The sequence below is a fragment of the Platalea leucorodia genome, assembly GCF_965183815.1.
Source record: "Platalea leucorodia genome assembly, chromosome: 8".
Lineage (NCBI taxonomy): Eukaryota > Metazoa > Chordata > Aves > Pelecaniformes > Threskiornithidae > Platalea > Platalea leucorodia.
This window is the reverse complement of record NC_138830.1, coordinates 18407494-18432135: the sequence shown is the minus strand read 5'-3', so window position 1 is coordinate 18432135 and position 24642 is coordinate 18407494. Positions and strand designations below refer to the sequence as shown.

At 35.5% G+C, this 24642-nt stretch overlaps 1 protein-coding gene across 1 annotated transcript in view; it reads left to right on the top strand.

Annotated features, from left to right (window-relative positions):
• Positions 1-21373, top strand: part of FBXO36 (F-box protein 36) — a 30074-nt gene extending 8701 nt beyond the window's left edge. The window contains exons 2-4 of the mRNA XM_082319944.1: positions 11415-11523; positions 16640-16812; positions 20784-21373. Coding sequence (XP_082176070.1) covers positions 11415-11523; positions 16640-16812; positions 20784-20975 — 474 coding nt within the window. The 3' untranslated portion in view covers positions 20976-21373. The remainder of the gene's footprint in view (positions 1-11414; positions 11524-16639; positions 16813-20783) is intronic.
• The last annotated feature ends 3269 nt before the right edge of the window (positions 21374-24642 follow it).

The window sequence follows — 24642 nt, the reverse complement described above, 5'->3', positions numbered from 1 at the left end:
TAAATGCACTCAGTAACGTCGTCAAGGGAGGGAAGAAGGAAAGAACAGTAGAAGGCAAAGCTAGAAAAGGATCAGGATTTTTATCTCAAGGTGTGCTAGGATATGGAAGGTCTTATCTAAAGATGCACCAGTATAATTTAAAATTTGTTTTTAAACAAACTTGATAAAGCTGGTCTGAACTGCTCTATTGATACTTATGGTAAAGATTTACTTGATTTTGATGGGTATAAACTAAATCAATTTGTGTTAAACTGAAATAAGCCTAAATTAAACCAAAGTAAAAGTGCCTGCAGCTTTTGGATGGACTTCACTAAATTAGATTAAAATTGTGGACTGGATGCGACCAGTGTAAATGTCATTTGTTGGATGAAACCTGAATTAGACAAATTATCTGGAGAAGTGTAGTAACTAGAAGAAAGAATGCTAGTGCACAGTAAAATGATCAAAATCATTTGCCGAAAAGGGCAAAATGATATTATAGAAGCAGCAGCCTAGGAGGGTGAAGCTAGAGTTCTAAATAACGTAACAAGATGATAGTGAACAATAGAGTGAAAGGATTGACAGCAGAGGGGGATTGCAGGCAAGAGAACCTGTGTAGCTGGAAAGCATCAAAAGAGCAAACGGATACTTGTGACAAAAAATGCAGTGTAATTTTTTAATATACAGGCACATCAGATTATCATGACAGCTGATAATGAAAGGATAGATTTCAGCATTCACTAAGTTGGTGCTACAGCTGATTTGTACAGTTGTTCCTTCCTCTGCAGTTTACAATGAGACTGAAACCTACAGGTAACAAGTGCTAAGTTTAATGTCATGTAGTTAAAATTGGCCTGGACAAAACTAGTGTTTGAAGAAACAGAAAGAAAAAAAACTTCTCAGAAAGCATGCTACCTGTAGTACTGAGTTGATCATTGATAGAGAAAAAGGGCATACTTGTCACCACAGGTTTTTCTGAAAACTGGAGACACAGGTAGGAATCAAGTATATCAGAATGCCTGCACAGTGTGCTGGATTCTTTAGTGTTCCTGCCATTTGATCAGGTAGAGTTAAAGCTGTAAATAGACAGTAAGGGAACTTTGAAAAGCACATTGAGAGTGTTAGTCTGTTCTTAAAAAGTGTGATGAGATTTTAGGAGCCAGTGCAATAGATGTTTCTCAAAATTTAGAGATGTCAGTGCTGAAAGTGAGCTGACCACATAAGAATATAGGAAAACAGTTTTCAGCAGATATTAGATTAGACTGGTTGCAGATATATACAAATCAGGATGATAAGAAGTATCCAAGAAGGGAGCAATTGTACGATTGAACTAAGACTTCATCTGTAATAAAAAGGATTGCCAGATATATGCACATACCTTGCTAAAGGAGATGCAGATTCCCTAGAAAAGGGCTTTCCATTGTAACGCTGCTGTACTTCAGGACTTCTATACACATAGCAGGGGGTCTGACTGTTCTGTTGTTTGGTTTTTTCACTCTAATGAAGGAAAAAAAAAAAAAAAAGAAGAAATTTAAAGCATAGTATAGACCTGAAATTGTAACAAGGAGACCTTGAAACTGAAGTAAGGAGGATGAGACTAAAAGAAATGGTTTCAAATGAAACCTGTCAATGTCTTACCCATCTAGAAAGGAATGTTATGTCTTGCACTTAGCTAGCATCCTTTGTTCTGTTAAATAGTGGAATAATCTCTTTGTGGCAGTCTTATCTAGGTCTGCCTGTTTAATCACGTTAATAAATGGCAAGTATCATGCTCATAATTGAAGACTCTGATCCTCAAGAGTAGTTTTTTATTCCCTCTGATAGCATTGCTTTCCCCTCAGCACATATCCCCCCTCCTTTCTGCATTGTCTCTCACTCTTCTGCTCTTGCATTTTTTCCTCTGATCTGTGTGCACAAGTCTGTATAAAGGTAGAACTTAGCCTCCAAAGCACCTGTGCTGTAAGCATCTGTGATAAAGATCTTTAGCTTTTTTTTTTCTTATTTTCTTGCCTTGTTATTTGTTTGGTTTTTTTTCCCCTGCAAGCTCTGGGAATGATGAGGAAAGATATTAATATAGGAATAAACCAGGTATGTATGTGAGAGGAAGGGAAGAGGCCGTGTCAAGGCAGCAGATTTCATGCTCAAACATAACTACTGCATTCCCCAAAGGAAAAGACAATTATTTTTTCCAAGCTTTTTATTCTGTCTTCCTCCTGTATTTTACTAAAATGTTTTTCAGATACTGTAAGTGGAAGCCTTTGGTAGTCATGCACACACACGCACGCACGCAGAGCTAATCCCTTAGCTGAAGTGGGTTGACGTTTCTGAGTATGAGTGAAATGGGGGAAAAAGGAACAGGTTTGTAGTTGTTACATATGAAATTTTGGAATTGTGACATTTCTTTTCTCTTCTTCTCCATGCACTCAAAATATTTGTTAATAGCAACTCACGGAACAGTTTGCGTTGACACCAGGAAGTCATCTTTCTTTCCATATGCCGTTGTCTTTACCATTGTACTCTACTGCAGTCACTGTTTTACCATTGTACTCTACTGCAGTCACTGTTTTATTTCTGTTTGCTAACTAAATTGTTGTATCTTTTCTTGCTATTAATAGTAATTTTTTTTCTCCAAAACCAAAGCAGGCATAGAGGAGGGAAGTGTGTGGGCTTGCATGATGACTATTATGATCTGTACAAACTTTCAAGTACACACTATTGTCCAAAATTTCAACCTCATGGTCTGAGAGAACTTTTTTTTTTCTTGTAGAACAGTTTCTTTAGCACAGCATATTAGGTTTTGCGCTTCAGACTCTTTGGTATTTCTGAACTGGACATCCCGTAGAAAGATGGAAAAATAGACTATGCCTAATAAATGCCAGAGAGACCTGTTGGGTTGTTTTGTTTTCCTCATGAGTGCACATGAGAAGGAAACTACTATCCTGTACAGATGTGATCCTATCAGTGTAGACAAAATAGTAATTTGTATAACTTCCTGTACTATAGTAAATGCAAACATAGAATTTTGTAGCAATTGTCAAGTGAAGCACGGGTGTTGTAAGCCCTACTTTAAATTTGAAAAAAAAGTAATAATTTGCCAGAAGAAGAGTGAAAAGCATCAAATTTCACAGACATAACAGGCAGCAACTGGTACCTATTTGATTTCGTATTGTGCATGCCTAAAATGTGGAATGGCATCAGTGAATGAGTTTTTAGTTTAATTTCAGTTTGGTGAAAAAGAAAGGGAAAAAAAGGTCAAAGCAGTCATAACAATCAACTCTGTTTTCTTCTGTACTTCCATCTCTCTGTATAATTAAAAACTTCAAATCACACAACCGTTCCTGAATCCATCTTTCTCCAAGACGGTAGGAAATGTTCTATAAATTGTAATAGCTATGAAATAGTTTGTGAAGTTTGTAATTAAGACCACTGGATGTTTGTTAAAGAAAACAGTTGCAATGGAAGTAGCACAGTTGGTTTGTTATGTTCTGCAAGCTATGAAAGCTAGAGAGGCATTATTACTTTCTAGATCTTTCCAAAGAAACATGCAGGTCTGCAGTTTGTACATGTGTTGTACCTTAACAGTATTATGTGACTATTCCTCGCTGCCTTGAGATTTACTCTAAAAGTAATTTAAGTAGGTCTTAAGTTTGAAGCGCATTATAAATGTTCTAATTTTAACTCAAATGTATTCTATATACTTCAATAAACTGAAGAGTTTTATTACATTTGAATTTCAGTATATCAAGAAGAAATAATGGTGAACTGTGAAGATGGTCATTTAATCCAGATAAACCGGTCTTCTCTTTAAATTGCTGCTAACTTGCAAGAATTACTTTTCTTATGCAAATATTAACATCTATATTTATGTACACTTGTGTTTATTGATTACTATCTAAAACTGGAGAGTGCAGATTTTTTTTTTTTAATAGAAACCTGTTATAAATGGCAGGAGGCACAAATATACACAAGTAACAGTACTGATACTACTTCATTAGTCAGAGGACAGGTGGGACATTATCCCTGAGTAGCCAGTCAGGAAGTAACAGAATATTTAAGAAGTGACTGTATAGCAGCAATAAAAGCTCACCTGGTCACTAGCCTAGCGCAGCTGGAGACTTGCTTTAACTGGTGAACGTATTAAGTCTTTCTATTGATGTAGTGTAATTAGGAGGGAGAGTGGTCTTGCTGGTTAGGTTCTTTAGCTCACTGTATTTTATCTCCTTCAGTTACAACTATTTTCACAGCAATATCCATTGGGAAAAGCAGAGTTAAATATTACTGTATTGATTTACCCTTCTTAATAATGTCCTTCTACCTGTCGCATATGGTATTGGTTTTTTTCTCTGAACATCTTACAAGACTCACCAGTATGTCCATTAAAACATAATTCATTTTTTAAACTCTGTAATAGCAGAATGATCAGGTTAAGGAGATTGATCTAAAGCCACAATGTGTTACAAGGAGTCTTCTATTATTCTGTTTTTCATTGGTAAACGAACAAACTATTTAATCAGATATGAGCGTTCATCATTTTCAGGATAGCACTGGTGACGTTGTATGATGTCGAGCTAATAGTTTAGTGCAGTATTTTTTGCTTTATCTAAAGTGTTTAGATAAATATTTTAGCAGTAGTTTTGGAGCATTTTGCCTTCTATTATGCTATTCATGTTTATGATCTTAAAGCCCAATTATAAAATTAAGCTGTTTTTCTGTTGTTACTTGGAAGGTAAAGATGGAAGATATCCATTTCAATAGCAATGAGTGATTACAACTGCTTTTCAATTCTGATGTTTATTACAGCAGCCCAAAATCTCCAAAATAAGGCAGACTTAAAAACATACATTAAGACTTTTGTTTGGTTTTCGTTTTTTAAATCTCACTCTTACATGGAATACGGAAGCTGGAAATAACCGGTTTTCTTGATGGACGGTGAATTCCTTGTGAATTCTGCTTTTTACACTCTAGGTCAAGCTAAATATTATGAGGTAATGATGGTGTATTGTAGGCCATCCATCCTCATCCTCTGCTGGCTCTTCTCCATATTTGTATATTTACAAAGGACTGAAATAGCCAGCTGAGCATTTAACCTTATATTCATACATGTTATAGAAACAGGGTTAGGCAAAAGTTTGGATTTTCAGGTAAGTGTCCTCAAGCAATCTGCCAAAAAACTCCATACAACATGATAGCAAGGCTCTGAAAAATCAAGTAGTAGGCTGCAAAAGAGAAACCTCAGTGTTCACAGATTGAGATGCTGATGGAATTTCATAAAAGAGGCAGAAGATGCCTCTCTGATTGCAGGGCTTAGGGCCTGCTACAAAAAAAAACTTACTGCAAGCAATGGATATGAAAGAGCTTCTTAATTTTTGCAAGATTTTTGTGTAGCCATCACTAACTAACGTGAGAGTGACTGCCATTTTTGTTTGTATAGAGACAGTGAGGAAATTACTAGGAAAAAAGTTGCTACGTAACTGTGCCAAGATCATGGTATGAATATTTGGTAATATTTGTTAAATGTCATCTCTGTAACCGTCAGTTTCTTCAACTGTTTCACAACATCTTGTGAGATACCTGTATGTTGCTTGTTATGCTGCATGAAGGTACAGTGGGAATATTTATTTAAAGAAAGGATATCTTTTCATTGCCAAAAATCTAACTGGTTTTGGAGGCAGGAGGAAAAAAGGAGACTTAACAGATCTTCAGTTCCACAAGATCTGCATTCTCGCTTTGCAGGTAATCACAATATGCTGTTAGTAAACTTATATGAAACAATTGCCCACGTGTGTTACCGTTCTTCAACAGTTATAGCATTTGCTTTAGCTGCATCGATGTCAATGCATGATAGCCTCACTCTAGCTCTTTATAAAGTTATTTAACATTTTATTTTAGTTCTTTTGCAAATACCTGTGCGTTGTTGGTGCTACTTGGTCCCGTAGTTTAGGTATAATACATAGTTGCCTCTTCTTGGTGAAAAGTGAGTAAAATTTTAAGGTATCTATTTTGTATTTTTTAAAGTGACCTGGAAGCCTAAGCTTCATTCACTTGCAAAATGAGCATAGCTCTGTCTGAGCCTAAAGATTTCTGTTGTCCTATTCAAATTTTCCTTTATTGCGTATGCAGTCAAAGCTGTAGTGTGGATGTAGCTGCAACTGTGTGAAAAACTTTACAGTACTGTAGTATCAGCTTCCCAATTAGATGCAGCTATGTTAGAATAAGAGTAGAAAAAAACTATGACAGGAGGAATGCTTTTTCATAGGTAAAATTGCATCTACACTAGCAGGGACTAGAAAGATGAAGGAAGGAGGTAAGCTGGTAGTTTTCTCTGTGCTAATTAATTTCAGAATTTAAAAAAAAATTATGTATCTAGTGAAGGCGTTTGACTTCTTCATGGCTTGGAAATTGAGCTTAGGGTTACAAACTCTTAGGCAACAGATTAGGCGATACTGGCTTCAAGCGATCAATTAACTGAAAGATATTTAGGTATCAGATCATAGCTTTAGAAACATCCATCTTATAGTTATCTCCTTGAAGATGTTTCAGTAATGCTGATATTTATTCCACTTTTATTTTGTAAAGATTTATGTGAGGGTGAAATGGGTGATTTCTATACTGAGGTGCATGAAAACTGAATGCTTTAAAAAATAGATTTATTTGATATTGTAGCAAAAATGCAACAATATTCTGCAAGAGAAAATGAGATAAAATGAGGGACAGAAGCATTTGAATACTCTACTTTTGAAATCAAATAGTAAGGCAACATAAATTTTTATAGTCTCTTTCAGTCCACAAAACCCAGCCAAAAGCAGAGATTTATTTTTTTAAATCTGGAAAAGTAATAAAATATGGATAAAACAGCATGGGAGAAGGGATTTAGCAGAGGTAAAGTCACTAAGACTAACTGAGAATGTGACTGCTTTTTTCAGTAGAAGACACAACAGCTCCTTCACTGCACAGGAGAATGAGAGCTTGGACTGCAGTGACAAATCCAAGGCCAAAAAGAAAGACTGGGTATTTAGGCCATTCACCTGAGACAGATGAAAATATTTGAATCTAGATCTCCTAAATCTCAGCAAGTACTATTTTGTAGATTCTGGAGTCACTTTTGTCCTCTAATGAATGTTTAACTATTTAAAGTAGAACAACTTAAGAGAAAAATAGGGAAAATTAATCTCCAAATAACCTGTAATCTGAGAAATTATATTTTGAGTTACTAGTTTTAAGCAAAGAAGAAAGCTGAGTCTGGAGAAGCTTGAAATGCTAAAAATGCATATTGGAGAAGGAAACAGTTTCTCATATGTGCCTTTATAACAGGGCTTCACAATTCACACCATCTTTCTTCAGCTTCCCCCAGAGGTTTCTCATTATACAGTATGAGTCTGTCATGTCAGACTTGTCTCTAGTTCTATAATTTCCGAAATAGATTAAATTAAGGGAAGCTTGAGCCCAGCATCCTTAAAAGATGGCTCACCATATGACAAACTTCAAATATTTTCTTCATACAATGTAAATAGTACTATGCTTCTGGTGATCTACAGTCCAGATTAATTTTGACAATAGATACTTCCTAAATTATTTGTTGCTAATTTTCACTTAAATATTTTAGGTTTTTTATTTGTTTAAAAAACTGCTATGACTTTTTATCCAAAGTCTTGGCTGGTTGCTGCTGTTTAGATTTGGTTCTGCTCATCTTTTCCTCTTCTCTCTCTTTTTTCCTGAAGAAATGCCAATGGAGTAAGCAATGTGGTAGTGAATTGCTTGAACACTTGCACCTCTAAATAATGTCGAGAATGAAATGTGTCCGTGATAACCAGGATGCACTTACAATACTTTCCATTCTTCATCTTTTTAATCTATGCAAAAAGTATAGGTATTACAAAATCTGTGCAATATTTTTCTTTGAAATAACCATGTGCTAACAAATTACCAAGGTAACTGTAGTTTGTCCTGGGTATTTGTACATAAGGAATAGTGCTATTGACAGTTTGTTTCACTGTAAATCAAAGAATAATGTTTAGAAAATACACAGTGGTGTTTAATATAATTACTTGAATATTTTACTTTTCCTGTGCCTCTGCGTGTTGGCCTGATCTTCCCATTCTGGCAGGTAGTTCTGTTGCAGTGTGCTTCCTAGTACAACAATTAAGAGGAGGAGAGATTCTTGAAATATGTATTTCTGTAATTTTTTTTTTTTTTTTAGTTTTGGCATGTTTCAGTTATTAAAATTTGGAATTTATAATTGTACAACAATACTACAAGAAAGTAAATTTTTATAACCATGTTAAAACATCTGTAATTGCTTTAAAAATAGGACAGAGGTATTTCATTTGTAGAGTATTGACTTAGTGTTCCATTTTAGGGTTGGTTGGATTGTGTAACGATAAAATCTTGCTCAAGAGTCTATATACACACATATGCACACTCTAGTGTTTGGATTAAATATGTTCTTGTACACCTGTGAATACATAAACTGACATTATATATATATATATGTAAAATAGATATAATATATAGAGAGATATATATAAAATATATATAGATATATGATAGATATAATATATATATAAAATAGATATAATAGATAAATACACTCATACCCACAAAATAGTAGTAAACAAAAAATATATAGAATACTTACTGTGAAAAGTTCATCTTGCTTATACCAGTGCAGAATTTGGGTGAGCATCTGCTATCTGTATACACTTAATTTTATTGTATTGTATATCCCAGACTGAAAAGTATTTATTAATGTATGTTATAACAGATCACAACACATTGTAATCTGTTGTGCAACATAGTTCTGCTTTTTTAAGAATTAGACTTCTATATTTGTGTATAATTAAATCTATAAGGTTATACAGAAAATTAATCTGAAGAATGTTGTTAAGTATTAAAGTTTAAAAGTTGAAAAGCAACAGTCATTGTTAATAATTTTTGGTAAGTGGTTTTGGGGGCAGGTGGCTATTTTCTTTTTCAGTTACACTTGACATTTCCGTGCTGAGAAATTTTTGTTGTTGTTGTGGTTTTTTTCTTAAGAAACATCACTTCCAACAGTAACATGAAAAGGCCGAGAAAAAACATATTAACCAGGATTCTTTTCTCCTTTAACAATGATTTTTTTCCCCCCCTATAATATACTGTATTCTTGCATGCCATTTTGAAGGATATACATGCTGAGGAACATGTAGGAAGATGTCTTTTCTTCATTTGCATATCAGTTTTGTTCTGACCTTATTCTCACCTCATGTTTTCCACAAATAAGAATGGAAGTAGCCTTACATGCTGATTCTCCCTACGTTGCTAGACATAATAAGAGCTTTTGGAAGTACAGTACAGCATTCACTGTCCTATTATCCCCACGGTGGGCTACAAACAGACTAGTTCTAAAGCCTTCCCAGGTAGTAAGATCATCACTGAAACAGAGCCACAAGTGGTTTATAATCTCCTTTGCATTGAATCCTGATATTACCACTAGTATATCAAGTGGTGTCATTTTAGCAATGTGGTGGTCTATACTGTGCACGTACATTAGAGAAATGTTAACTCTGCTCTTATAAAATGTTTCAGTGGTGTAATTTATTTTTCATATATTAAATTCTAGAACGCAGATTGGATGAATTGGGTTTTTTTCCCTTCGAAGAGGCAACTGTTTCACTGCAAAGAAATAAAGATTGTGTCGTTGTAAAATAGGATGAACTTATGCAACTGAGTAGGATGTTTTTTCTTTTATTCACATAATATAAGGATTATTTTAGAGTGTTGCAGAAATGTCTGAGAGTTAATCAAAGCTATTTTGTATGTATGCTATCAGAAATATGATTTAGTAATTCCAGTTACCCCTATAATGATATATTGGCCACAATAAATATCAAAATGATAAATTTTAGCTGGCTATTTTTGACATTCAAATGTAGATGTTAAGCCTTTACTCAAACTTACTTACTATTATTGTATATAAGATACCAACAGGATACAACTAAGACTTTAAAAATATAGAAGTGATTGGTGTAGGCCTGCCTTGGCAGATTGTCTGGAATCTGAGCTTTAATTTGAAAATTAATGATGGAAGTGAATGCAGCTCATTGGGAGTTACAAATACTTTGTCCTTCTCAACTTTAAAATCTACATTTTGACACTGAAATACCGGAGAGATCTAAAGTTAAATTTCATGTTGAGAGATGTAAACCACTGTTGTCAGATCTAAGATTTTTAATAGGAAATGTAACTCTGTGTTGTTCAGTCAGTATATGTGAGTAGTCTTCTGTGGCTTATTGACAGTTAATGCAAGGCTTGCTTTTAATTTTCCTTTTCTATATGCCAGTGAAAAGACAAGACTCTATGGAGTGTATTTTTTAGATACGTGTGTGTGTGTTTATAAATTTATACCCCACTAATATCTCATTTGTCAGTTTTATCACTCAGTGTGTCAGGAATCCACCTGTACATATAATAATGTAAAATCCTCACTTTTCTCTATGAAATGGAAGGAAATAAAACATTAATATTAGTAAAATTATAAGTTGGGTTTTGTTTTTTTTTTTTTAACCTTGCCTACAACAGCAACTGAATCCTGCTTTGGCTTGGAGCGTGACCTTTGCTAACAACTCTTGTGAAGGAAGAGCCATGATTATGACTTTCCTCTCCTGTAGACCCAGCTGTGACAGCAACAAAACAAAAGTCAATATTAAAAGCTGACACGCTGTTCAAGCACATGTGTAATGTTTTAAGAGAACTCTGGGAAAATTACTGATAGCCAGGGCTACTTGTTCTCCATCATTCCATAGCTACATAATTCACTATTCAAATTAATCTTTTGTCTCAGTTACATGCTTTGTAACGCAGGCTTTCTTTTCTTTTCCTGACTCTGAATATGTGAGTTGAATGTGTACTTCAGAAGAGCTTTTTCCAGAGTTTTCAGACAGTCTAAGTGCTGAGCTTTGAACTGTCCTATTAGTTTCAATTTTAACAAGAAGTTAAAATGACAGTTTAACTTCTAATACTGCCACTTTTGAATGCCTGAGCAGTTGAATGGCTATTTTTACTTAACCATATAATTTAATGCCTGATGAATTGTGTTTCTGTGACTAAATGAAAAACAAAAAGAGAACATTTATAGTTTTGCAAGTTGAGATTTCATTAAACATGTTTTAATTTCTATGAACAATTTGCATGCAGGGGTTGGGAACATTTTCTTTGTATGTAAAAACATTTCACACTTGTCTAGGTGCATTATGGGATGTTTATTGTCCTTTGAAGCATGTTGTAGGGCTGCTGGTAATGTAACCGTGGTCTGATCTCTTATGATAACTTTGTTTTGGGAATGCAGTAATATTTACATAACAGGAGTCCTGAATCTTAGCAATGTATTTATCTCTTGGTACTTGATATTCATGTTATCTTCCTTTTTTATTTTACTTTTTCTTCTTCCACAATTGTAGGTAATTTTCAGGTGGTGGAAAATCTCACTTAGGAATGAACTTCGTGAATCAAGACCTGGAGAAATTAAAGAATCCCAGGAGGATTTTTTGGATGATTCATCTCTTCATAGTAAGATGACAATAATAATTACAAATTTTCTGTGGCATGTAATGGAATAATCTAGCAATATTGATCTGCAGTAACTTTCATGAAAGATGTGATTGCTTTGGCTAACAGGCTTTTTTGTATTAATTTATTAATATAAATTAATGTATGAATACTGGAAAAACAAAAAAGCATGACAGTAAATGTTAATATAGGATAAATCTCAGCAACATTGATAGTTTCATTATAAGACAATGACAGAGGTATTAACAACAAAAATAGGCCAGAAAGCAATATTTTTATTGCTAATGACTCAGTCCTTACAATGCTCTGTGCCAGCACATTTGTTTTTATGGCCATGTCGTGAGCCACCTGGATTCCCAATCTGATTTAACATAAGTAACACCAAGTGCAACATGTACTTGGGATTAGCAAGTGCAACATGACTTTAGGAGCATACAGCCAGAAAAAGAAAGGCAGTGGTGACACCACTAAATAAGCCTCAAAATGTAGATTTATAGAGTTGTTTTCCAGCCTGTTCCTGATAGACTGAGAACATGTGAAATAATTACGCTTTTTTGGAAACTTCTGTGGCGCTATGTGTGCCAAGTAGTTATTGCTCTGCATCTTCTTATAATCTTAGTTCTCAGTAATGGATTAGGTTTACGAGATGTCATGTCACAAGATATGGTTGGTCATGGCTCACAGAGGAAACAGTCTCCTGGAAATATTAAGCCAAAGACACATTAATTCAGTAACTGCAGCAAATAGCTGAGGTCTGAGCTATGACCTGGTCTGAAAATGGAGAACTTCATAACTGCACCTGCCGAGACTGGATTGAGATCTGGGCCTTTTGTAGCCCAAGAGACTAGGTAGCACTCAAACACCTTGCATTAGTGAGATTTTTTTTTTTTTTTTCTTAAATAAGCTGCTCTTGTATTCAGATTATGTACAGACATAAAAAAATTTAGTTACAGGTGTGACTTCATATTTATCCTATTTTTATGATGAACTCAAAAGATGTCATTTCCAAATGAAGTCCTGTTTTCCTCATCAACAGCTTTAGTAGACATCATCTTATTTACACCCAGGCAGAGGAGATCTGCTTTCCAAAGAAGTATGTGAATCTCAGGTGGTAGGGGAGAGGGCAAAACTTTCCTCAAGAGAATATACCTGTTTTCAAGAGTAAACTTGAGTGTATCTTCATTTAGGGTCTGAAATAAGACCAACACATGTTTCCTATTCTTTGCTTATTAAAATCTAGCACTGCCTACAGCACAATCAAGAGAGTTTTAGCCCCGGTGAGTTCACATGGCCCGCATTTCTGTGTTTAGGTTTGTGTTTCTGATCCCCATTATAACTTTTGCAACTGACCAATTTCAAGTGTATTTGACTGAAATAACAACACTTCCTTAGGCAGCTGGGTAGGGAGACTGCAAGTGACTGCTGTTAGTGCTCCATTGGTGGAAGGACTGCACATTCTGAGCTCAAGTGACTGGATATATGCACAAACCATGGAAAAAGTTTCAATCAGCACTCACCGTCCTTAACAAAACATATCTTTAATTCCAGTTACTACTACTTGTTTTGACTAGAAGGGGAATGAATGTATCAGGAACCAATAGAAAGTGAACTGCCTGTTGAATTTGGCTAGTGCTCAGGGAGTCTTTAAATATACTATGCTTTTTTGCAGTAGGTGTTTACAATCGCTCCATTAGTTGAGGCAAAGAGTTGCACCACATTTTAATTTTACAAAATTGATTACCAGTTTTTATAAACTTGAGCTTTCAAAGAAGTAGTCGTCTAAACTTTTTTTGCCAAGAATTACATAGAATTTAGAGCTGAATTTTCAGCAATGGGTTTTAGTGGTTTTATTTTCAAAATTGTATTTTAATTTATTTTTTTATTTACCTCATAAAAGTAGATCTGATATGTGAATACATATTGCTGAGGATTTTAGCTTGGTTTTTCCATCATTGCTTATACTGTAAGATTTTCCTGTGGCATTTGATATATTAATATAATGTCACAATAAAACATCTGTTTTACATTACCTGGGTACGATGATTCACATAGTTAAATTATTGTTAATGTGCAGTTTTCTACTGTTAACCCTGTGTGTTTTCAGTAGGTTACAAATAAGATCTGTCTGCTTTTTCCTGAAAAGTGTTATTGGTGGTTCAGAGCTTTCCTATCCCATAGGAAGTATTGAAGGCCACAGTCACCATTCTTCCCTAATGTTTAGTCATTTCTTCCTCCTTCTCAAATTATCTTTAAAATCATACATGGGGTTTTCCCTCTGGTTTTTAGTAAAATTTTAATATAAAATAAAAGTGTTTTGTTTTCAGAAAAATGCTAACATAAATAGAAGTATTACAAATATGAATTACTATGTTTGTCAGAAGTTGTATTGTTCTATTGAAACTATTTCTGTCCATGGCTTTTGCTGTTCCACACAATCAGATGTTTTTACACCTCCTTCTCACCTCCTGTTAAGAGGAGCTTTGCTGCTGTTCTCCTAAGTATTCATTTTTTTCTTCCATAATTCTCCACAAATATATATACTGGAATAATATTCTAGTTATCATTATTGAATTTTTTGCCAAATGAGGGTTGAAATAAAAGACTCCTCACCAGACCAGGTTGCTGCTAAATATTTGGTACACCCCTACCAGCAAAATGTTTATCTGTTGTTAAGTATTAGTATTTCCTGTTGTTATCTCCTAGTTCTCATTCCCAAGATTTTATCTGTTCTCACATGGTTGGAGATTTTTAGAGATTTTTTTTTTTTTTTTTTTAAAAAGATAAAGGTGCTTAAATTATTTCTAATGGGTATAGGAAGAATAGTCCCTCTGTCCCCCTGCAAATGAAACATTTTATCAATATCTCATACAGGCATTTGAAGCATCCAATAGAAAACTGAAGAGGTAAACATTTTGTAATAAACATTAACCTTTTAGTAAATTTATATTAACTACCATACAGCTGTAAACATCCATGTTTGTTTTGAAATGTTCTCTTTTCTTTTTGGACGGTGAAGTAAAGTATCCTTAGTTTCTTTTCATAATCTCGATAGAGCCAAGAGGGAAGAGCAAGATTTTGTATATGGCTAGATTTTCATTATGGTTTTGCAAAGATGGAAAATTAATTGATGAGAGTGTAGGACAAGAGAAGAGAGGTCTGTTCACATTTTTGGATGAGTGAACCAATAGGACAAGTCATCAAGTAGTATCCAGGACTCATAGGATGAAAATCTCGCAGAAAACCTGACGTTCAATATACTTTCAGTTAGTTCATCATTAGCTACAGATGCATTTATAAAGCAAGATAAATAAAGCTAAATATATTTCAAAATAGCCAAACCAGATCACATTATTATTTCTGGAAATTAATAATTTAAAAAAAAAAAATCAAGCAAATATTCATGTGGTAGCCTGCTTAATCATTCAGCATGAAGTAGATGCACACTACAAACATTACCATCGTCTTTCCTAGTATGCGAAGATTTGGATCATTCTTACGTATCAGCTTGAATTAGATCAGCCAGACAATTTTTAGTTGACTGTGTAGATCATTTTTGAACTTGCATAAGGAATTTGAGGAAAATTACCAACTGTATAGAACTGAAATGCTTGGAAAGCAAAAAAGCAAATGAGAAGCAGCAGCAAACTGTTTGTGCTTGCAGGATGATACAGCAATAGAAAAGAGGCTTGAACAGTATTGGGCCATCTACCCAAAGACATGAAGGAACATATGGTGATAGCTTCCTGCTACATAGTTACCTTGGGAATATTTGGAACAAAAGAGAAGAAAGACGTCTTAATATCTTAACAATGAAATCTTGTCGTTTGGGAAACTCTTTCAAATGTATTCACATCATAAGCTTGAGTTTTGTAACTAATCTTTCGAAGTATTTTGGAAGGAAAACTGCTGCTTCAAAATTGGATGCACTTACTGCCTATAGTCAGTATAGTTTCAACTTCCATGATTCTGGTTCCATCTCTTTTTATGACTTTAACATACATGAGAAGATAGACTCTAGTTGCTTAAAAAAAAATAATCCCCAAACAACAACAACAAAAACCACTTTGGATGCCTTAGAATAATTTCATAATACAAAAAATAGTAATTCTGCTTTAAATTTAAATTTTGATCCCTGTGAAAAGGAGAGGGGAAAAAAAAAAGTCCTTTACATCTGGATGACTGCATTGATGTCGTCAGATCTTAGGAAAGAACATGCAGCTCCAAAATTTACCACTGATCATTCATCAGAAGTGTAGCAAATTGAATTCAGGATCCTTTTCTATAATGAACTAGTATTTTTATTAAAGTAATTTGATAAAATAGATAAATGATCTGAAGAAAGTTAAATTCAAAAGGCCAAGTTCCAAGTTGGACACTGGAGCAGGAATAATTGACTGCATGAATGCAGGATGGGAAGCAGCTCACTAAGTAGCAGATCTATAGAAAAAGAATTTGGCATTGGACTGGATCACAAAGTGAATGAGTCAAAAAATGTCATGTCACTGTAGAAGATAACTGTCTTCAATTTCATTTTAGTGGTTTAACTATACCTACATAAGAAGCAGAACTACAGGAACTCTTAATGTTAGAGCATCATTATTTTCCCCAAAGCGTACAACTGAAGTACTTTTTTCAGTTGTTCTACTAACCCTCTCCTGAGTAAATAGCACAGTCTTTATGTAAATAAATATATACGTATGTGGAAAAGTGGATAAAATGGATCTGGATAAGTTTCAGTCCAGCTTTGCTGCTGTTTTAATGTTCCTCAGCTGAGACACAAGTTTGCTATATACTAGACAATGTACAGTTTTTTAACTAAAGCCTTGTTTTACTGCTCAGGCTTCCTGGATGTCACTAGCAATTCTTAAGATGAACTGAAATAGTATAAATTACTAATTTTCAATGTAAGATATAATATGTTGTTTTCTCTAGAAAACATCCAAAAAAATTGAGCTGACTTTTCTGATTTTTTTTTTTTTTTAAGATGTATGTGAATAATGCAGGATTATTTGGGAAGAAATTTCAGGCTTTTACAAATCTGTTGTCTCTTGGGTTTCTTTTGTTTTTTTGTTGTTTTTGTTTGTTTGTTTGTGTTTTGTTTTTTTTTTTATCACAGTTCAGATTGCTATAGTGTTTGGTGCCAAAGTTCTGGAACATGTCCTCAGTCTGTGCCGAGGTAACTACGACTTCCTGGAACGGCTTCCCGTCCCATTGCTCCTGTACATCATTTCCTTTCTGGAGCTTGAAGATATTGCCAGGCTTTCTCAAGTTTCACGCAGATTTGAAATGGTAAAAAAAAAAAAAAAAAAAAAAAAAAAATTATGAATTATTTTAAAATTGGTTAGCTTTGCTGTGCAGCGTGTTGGTTTTGATTCATCTCACATTTAATGTAAACATCAGTCTGTCTGCTTTACTTAAAGTTTGAGACAATAAATTAATCATCTGTATTCAATCAACTGTATGGGTGCAATAAAAATGAGATCTTAGAAAGGCTGTTAGAGAGACTGTGCTTATCCTGCGAACTTTTGTTGCATATAATAAACACAATGATCCAGATAATTCCATTGTAACCCACGGTTGGGTGTTATGCACTACTTCCAGGACTAAGTATTTGAAATGTAAAACCTATGCTTTGCGTTATGATTTGTATTATTGTAATGTCTAGAAACTTCAACCACGGACCAGGATCCCCTTATGCTAGACTCATTAACAAACAAAAAATCATTGCCATTCCTAGAGAGCTTACATTTTAAGTCTTTGACAAAAGACAGGAGCACAAGGAGAGAGGTTTTTTTTTTTTCAATATTTTTGTAGACCTTGCAGCAAGGAACTGTAAGAAACGGAGGAGGAGAAAGAGATGACGTTATGCTTGCTTGCTTGCTAGGAAGCTCTCTCCAACTATCAGGAAAGTATGGGAAATAGTATGAACATTGAATTGAAACTTTAAAGAGTGAATAACAGAAGCTGCCGCTATTGGCACTATATGAGCTAAGGGTAGCCTCTCAGTGATGAATGAGGGGTAACAAACAGGGAAGGATAGCCTGGAAGTCTGAGGAGAACAAGGGCAAATCTGTTGGTGCAAAAAGAGAAAAGTCATAGGATACCTGAGGCTGTGTTGGAAAGGCCTTTGAGAGGTCATCTGTTCCAGCTTCCTGCTCTGTGCAGGGGCAGGTAACGAGGGACAGAACAATTATGTTCAGAGCTGTGATCTAGGAAGCTTATTTTTGTGGGTCTGAATACCTCAAAATTGCATTTGCTATCCCAGTCAGAGCCTGAGAAAAGGCTGCTGCAGTAACTCAGGTAGGGTGAGAAAAGGGTTTTAGCTTATGAAAAATAGGAAGAGGAGCATATTATAGAGAAAAATAACTTGATTCTTATCCCCAGGGGTGCGGTAGGAGCCTAGAATGAAGCCTGTCAAGTTATGGGTTTTACTGTAAAGTAATGGTGAGACCTTAGGAGGAAGATAAAAACAGGTTTAGTCATCTTGAGTCTGATGTGACAGCTAGGTACTCTCTGAAAGACTTGAGAGAGACGGATTAACCTTTTAGTTTGGAGAACAGGACACGTCTCTGGTACAGAGTACATCTCCAAATTGTATCAGGATGAAATTGCTCACAGGATTTGTACTATTTTGAGGCTATGTGGCCCAAGATTTCCAGAAAAGTTCTGTGGAAGACTGCTGACAGTTCAAGAGGACATGGCTGTACTGCTGTCCCTGTGGTGTGGCTACAAAGACATTGCAGATGCTTTAGCGAGAGTGAGTTCAAGTGAGCACAAGAAATAGGAGATGGTACAAAGAAAGCACAGAAGAAAATGGCAAGGTAGCAAAATAGAGCATGTCATGAATTTAGAGATGAAGGGCAAATGGAAGCAGATAAGCTTGCTGAGTTCTGGGCTTTATTTCAGTTTGAAGATAAAGCAGTTGATATTGTGACTGGGAAACAATTGCTAGAGGATGAGTGAATAAAAACAACTACAGGAGAGGAAGAGAACGGATAGAAGGGAGGTCAAGAAATTATTTATTAGTATATTTGGACTCCATCTGTCATTTGCAGAGTGTGAGTGGAGTAGGATGAGGTACTATGGAGGGCAGTAAACTTTTCCTTAGTTTAACACAAAGCCTTGGATATTCTGGAATTTAAGGAAATCCTAGAAGGAATTAAGTTGCATAATAATAAAGATAAGATTTTGGCACAATGAGATAACCTATTATAACTAGTGGTGCCATGCTCTCTTTCTCTCATTTCAGCAGTACTTTTAAGGAATTAAAAATTTGCCCCAATACCACGAGTTTTCATTTCCAGACTAATTTATGTGTAGGCTGGAATGCTGCTCTCTGTGGAATTATAAAATAGCATATTCAGATTTTCAAATAGGGAAAAATAGAACAGTGTCTGCACTCAGGAGTGAAAAGTGGCATGTGAAATGCTCCGTACGTCCATCCCGTGCAATGCATCCTCGTAGGCTGAACTAAACGGGTACCTTTATTTGTTACCCAAAGCAGGGCATTTCTCTGACTCTGTAGTTCTGAGCATAAACCCTGCTCTCCAGAGTATTCAGTGCTTTCAGTATGCGTTTGAAAGTATTTTAGCTTTTCGCTAGGGACTATTTTTAAGTATTGTAAAAGAAGGTCCATCTCAAAAGAAACAATGTACAGAAGTCCTACTGTGGCCACCACCCTTGGAGCGCTGTGGGAGTTTCCCAAATACTCTTTCAGCAGACTTCGATACTGTGCTGCCTCCCAGCACAAGCTCAGATAGGATTCGTTTGTTTTGTACAAGGCCTTTCGATAGCCAAAAAAACAGGCAAAATTAAACTGCAGAGAGCAAAATAGCGCTGCCTGGGAGCTGGAGGAGCCGCTCCCGCCAGAGGGAGCCCGGTCCCCGGGGGCGGAGGGAGCCCGGTCCCGGGCGGGGGCAGCAGGCGCTGCATCCCCGGGGACGGGAGGGAAGGTCTGGGTGTTGTTACGCCGTTGGGAAGCCATTGGCACGGAAAGCAAGCCACGATAATGTCAGCGGTTATCTTTTTTCTTTCTGTATTTTTTTTTAATAGAGCACTGTATTTGGAAATACAAATATATGATACTAAAAACCAGTCTCCGCTATTTTTAACTTAACGGTGTCCATTTTTCATAGGAACAGCAGAATGGTTAGAGACAGAGTGCAAGCAGAAATCTAAAGAAAACCTTAAAAATGCATATATTTTCATTTCAGAACTTCTGCAGCAATTTTCGCCCAATAATCCCTGCTTTTCCTTTGCTAAAATACGCGAGCATGCGTGTGCCTGCAGCGTGACCGCTCTCACAATTCAAGAACAGAAACAGGACCACGCATACTCTGACACAGCTTTGCTGTAGTCAGTGAATTAAATACTTTAAGGTATCCAGCTACATCAGCAGTATGTAACAGACGTTATTCCAGGACTTTTGCTTTTCTATTTCTGTTGCTCCTTGTGACAGACGCACCAGCCACTTGCATTGGAGCGATCTAGTACAGCTCCACTTCGGTCCCTGCAATGACACGTTTAGAAAAGCGGAGCGTTTGGAAGAAGAATCAGTGTTACTGTGCTCTGGTATAACTTCCAGTGGGCAGATAATAGACACCGACACGGACTATCTTCTTCCTAATTCTTTTTTGTGATGATTCTGTCATCTAACAAATTACATTTTTTTTTTTTCCTGTTTATAATATAGTATTTCCACCCGATTCTGTTTATGGAGTCATTCTGAAAGAGGGAAGCATCTCCTGAGAAACAGGCTTAATCCCTGCAGTGCTTCTGAAAGCTTCCCAAAATTGCATTTCTGTTGTAAGGCCAAAGGCAATTTGCTTCTTTTGCTTACCTTGAAAACAGATTAGCATTTGTGACGTGATTTCTACATCCTGACAAGTTCTTTGGCAGACTCTTACACAGCTTCATTGATTTCAGTGCAGCTGTATGAATTACATAGCGGGAAAGTATGTGGCATGACAGCTGCTTTGAGTGTGGCAGGAAGGCCTCTGATACCATACCAAATGAAACTCCTCAAATTTTTCACAGAAGAACATGCAATATCTTGCGTTGGCAACAGCGGGCAAAACTTCCACTGATGTCATTGTGTGTTTTAACTAATACTGCGTCTTTCAAGATAGGTGGGCAGCTTGCGCTGCAAATGACCTTCATACAAGGCATCTGTGTTGTCTAAACACATTTTGTGTAGTAAAATAACCAGCAATGAATAAGCCAAATTACGATTTTAAGCCTCTGCTTTCTCTTACAACTAGATATGTAACAGTAATGCGCTATGGGAAAATATTGTGGAGAACTTGTGTGACACGGTTACACCTGAAATGAAGGAACTTGCGCAGGAAATGGGCTGGAAACAGTTCTTCTTCACAAACAGGATTCAGCTACAGCTGCAGCTCCGAAGGAGGCGGCAGAAACGAGATGCTCGGAACAAAAAACTAACTGAATAAAGACGCATTTTTCATCGGAGCAAATGTTATAAGGCGTGGATGTGCCATTTATCAGGTCAGACACACTGACTTTTCTGCTTTACTAGGGAAAGGAGATTACTTTAAGGATCGAAAGAGGAAAAACAAAGTATGTCTTACTCAGAGCAACATGTAAATAATGCAAAGTTTAATCTGTTGGGTGTGCTGACACTGTATTACAGTCAGCATTGTAACAGTTACTAGCAATGAAAGAGGTGTGGCTTCTTTGTACTTCTTCGTTCCGACTTCTCTATTTTGTATATATGCTATACTTGCCCCATGTCTTATATCAGATGCTGTGGCATTGTCATCATTGCCTTTACAGAAAACCATCTAACATTTCTTACTACAAAAATTGCTGATGAATGCTGAGGCTTTTACTGTCCACCATGGTAAAAAATCTGCAATGTTTATAGGCAAGTCACATGTAGCTGGTTCCAGAGTTTGATGTGTGTTAAAATGTTTTTAAATTAATTATCTAACCTTCAAGCAAATAATAATTTTGTCATCAAGAAGAAACTTCTTCGGTGACTGAGGGTGTGGATCAAATGATCGTCCTCCTCTTGGACAATCCATCAAAACCACGCTTGAGGCACTCTGCCAGAATGGTATACGGGCAAAATTCTTCCTTCGCCTTGCTGATGCAGGAACTTCTGAAAGGAATTCACTTCCATTGCTCGAGTTGCGTATTTGACAAGAGACATTTGCTGTCTTGAAAGACTGTAACAATGGTTACTTAGGAGTGTTGCAAAATGAAGGCAGTTCTTACCGACATTACTTACTCCAACAATCAGCTTCAGTAATTAAGAGGCCAAATATTATTACTCTGGAAGTACCAGTTGATTAATACATCGTTTGCCATTGACTACACTTAAGACCTGAGTATTAAAAACAGTGATTGCAGTACTTGGGTATAATAGTGTAATATTCGAAGACTGTATTAGGTTTACCATTTTTTAACATGTTGACTATTAAACTTGAACTTTATAAATGGATTAAAAACTATGAATACAAGGTTCTTATATCATGCTATTTCTTTATAAAGCAGTATTTTAATTCTTAAAAGATATTTGCTAATTTAGCTTAAGAATATTTTGTTCTACAACTATATACCAGTAGTCTTGAAGCATTTGGTGATTGTGGATCTTTAGATGAAGAAACACTTAAGTATATTCTTTCCTCTTTGTGACTATTTCCTTTTAGGACAATGACAAAAAATTCACAATATGCATAAAATACTGTATTCATAAAATTTCTTTCCTGTGTAATAAAAAACTATAACATGTCATTTTGCTTTAGAGAGATGATTTTAAGAACTACAGTATGTGAGCAGGGCTACTAAACAACAGACCCTCTTTTCTCACTTTCTGTCAATTTACCACGATGAATTTTTTCCTTAGCTTGTGCTCTCATAACAGATTTAGGCAGTTTCAGGTTAGGGAACTAGAACCCGTGCTAGCCAATATGGACTACGTGAATATTAATTTAAAATCCTAATTTAACTTGATTTTGTCAGTCCACCTTCCCTTCTCCTTCATCAACCATGCACCTGTCCCTTCCGTTACGAGAAATAAGAACAATCATTTTGCAGGAGAATCTTCATTTTTAAGCTTAAAAAAAATGAACTTAATTAGTAAATGAACAGAAAGTGAAATTTTGGGTAATGTAAGTTTATTCCCACCACATGGCCCAGTAAGGACTTCTATAGAAAGATATACTGCAGATATCGTAAGTGAACATATTATTCATTACAGTAATACACAAATAAAGTTGATTTTGACAAAAGATGAAGGGAAGATCTAAGTATAAAGGGTACATATCTTTCAAAATGAAAAAAAGGCAATTGAGGGAAATTAACACTTCAATATATATATATTTCACCAATAAAAGATAGGTCAGTTAAAATAAGCTAGCAGCAGCATTCACAACAAGAAGACATTAAACCTGTAACAAAAGAACTGATGTGAAAGTGTAGTTTACATGAACATTTTCTCCAACAAAAAAGCTGATTTTAAAAAATTACTGACTGCGTGTTCACACCATGTGTTGCAGTTCACTGCCACCTCGGTCGTTTTAATATGAATTTTAAAGGCCATACATAACTACCCTATATGAATGAACTGATCTAAATCTTAAAGTAGTTTGGGGTTTTCTTCAGGTTTTCTTTTTTAACTTGACTCATTCCAGTGATCTATTTTAAAGTATGTCCCTGCCAACAGCTGTAGAAGTGTGAAACTAAGAAGTTGATGAATTGCAATACAGAACAATACAAGCTGAGGTTCAGAACTTTTTTTTAACCAACCTTGCAGCTATAAAAAGGATCTATATAATGATATTGTTGCATACTGAACTGTTTCCCAATATTTGTTCAATATAATTGAATAGTATCAATTGTTTTTAAAGAATTCCAGCAGCATGTATCAGTATTAAAGAACCTGATTTGTTATGAAAAACTTCCATAAAGCTAGCAGGCAAAAAACATACAGTGATTTTTATTTGATATAGGAAAATTAACATCAGACTCACCTCTCAAAGCTGAAGAAATTATGTCTTGTACCACCATACAAAACATTCTGCATTGATTACCAGGCGCTTAATGTTGTTTAAGAAAATGTATTTGAATATTTTAAATGGTCTTTAGCTCTTTCATGCTTTGCGTTATCTAATTTTCTAGTGAATAAACATCTCAAACGTGACTGGTCTTAGACAGTTCATGGTGTACATTATGAGCAGCAGCATGGCTGATCATAATGTAACAGGTTTTGTTATTAAATTAATTGTAACAAAATTTAGTGTGCTATAGTTCCCTTCTTTCTAAAACTATATTTGGCCAATTTTGCCCAACCCTGTTTCTTTAGTACTCTTTACCTAACAAACAAGTCCCATGGGAGGAGTCAGTGGCAAGGTTACAAAGTTCTACAATACCTCTAATTAGGTAAAGCAGCCAGAAACTTCAAACTGTTTCTGGAAATATTTTCCAGTTTGTCAGTAACAATAATGTTTTCCATATGTTGCCTGTTCTTGCTTTTATGTTTGTTTTACTTCAGGTGCATTAAATGTCACAGCATTTATAATGCAGCCTATGTATTGAGGATGGCTACTTTATTATACAGTTGATATACTTTAAAAAAATAAAAAATCCTTGAAGTAGAGAGTTGTTTCAGAAAAATATAAGCACTCTTCTTCAGTTTTGCATCACAGAAATGGTAATTTTAATACACTGAATTAACTGAATTATTGTGCTAGCATTTCAACACTACCTGACTAGCCAGGTAAGAAATACAATCATTTTCTCATCCTCAGTAACTAATCTTTTATCAGACAGAATACATAGTAGGAAGGACTTTTATGAATCATTCATATCCTGACCAAATTCTCTTGTAGTACTAGTGTAAATCAGGAGTAACTGCACTGCAGTCAATGGAGTTTCACCAACGGTTAGTGGTGAAAAGTTAAAAGAGAAGCAAGGGTAAAGGCTCCTAGCATTGTTCCAACTTTAAAAGACTGGCAGGGTGCTTTTAATCAGTGTATTTGTTAGTTCTAAAGCAAAAGATCTTAACTCGTTTTAAAAGCATATTTCTAATAATTTATTAGCATTTTGGAGCACATTTGCTTTTCACTTAAGTACAGCTGAATGTGGTTGGTTCCA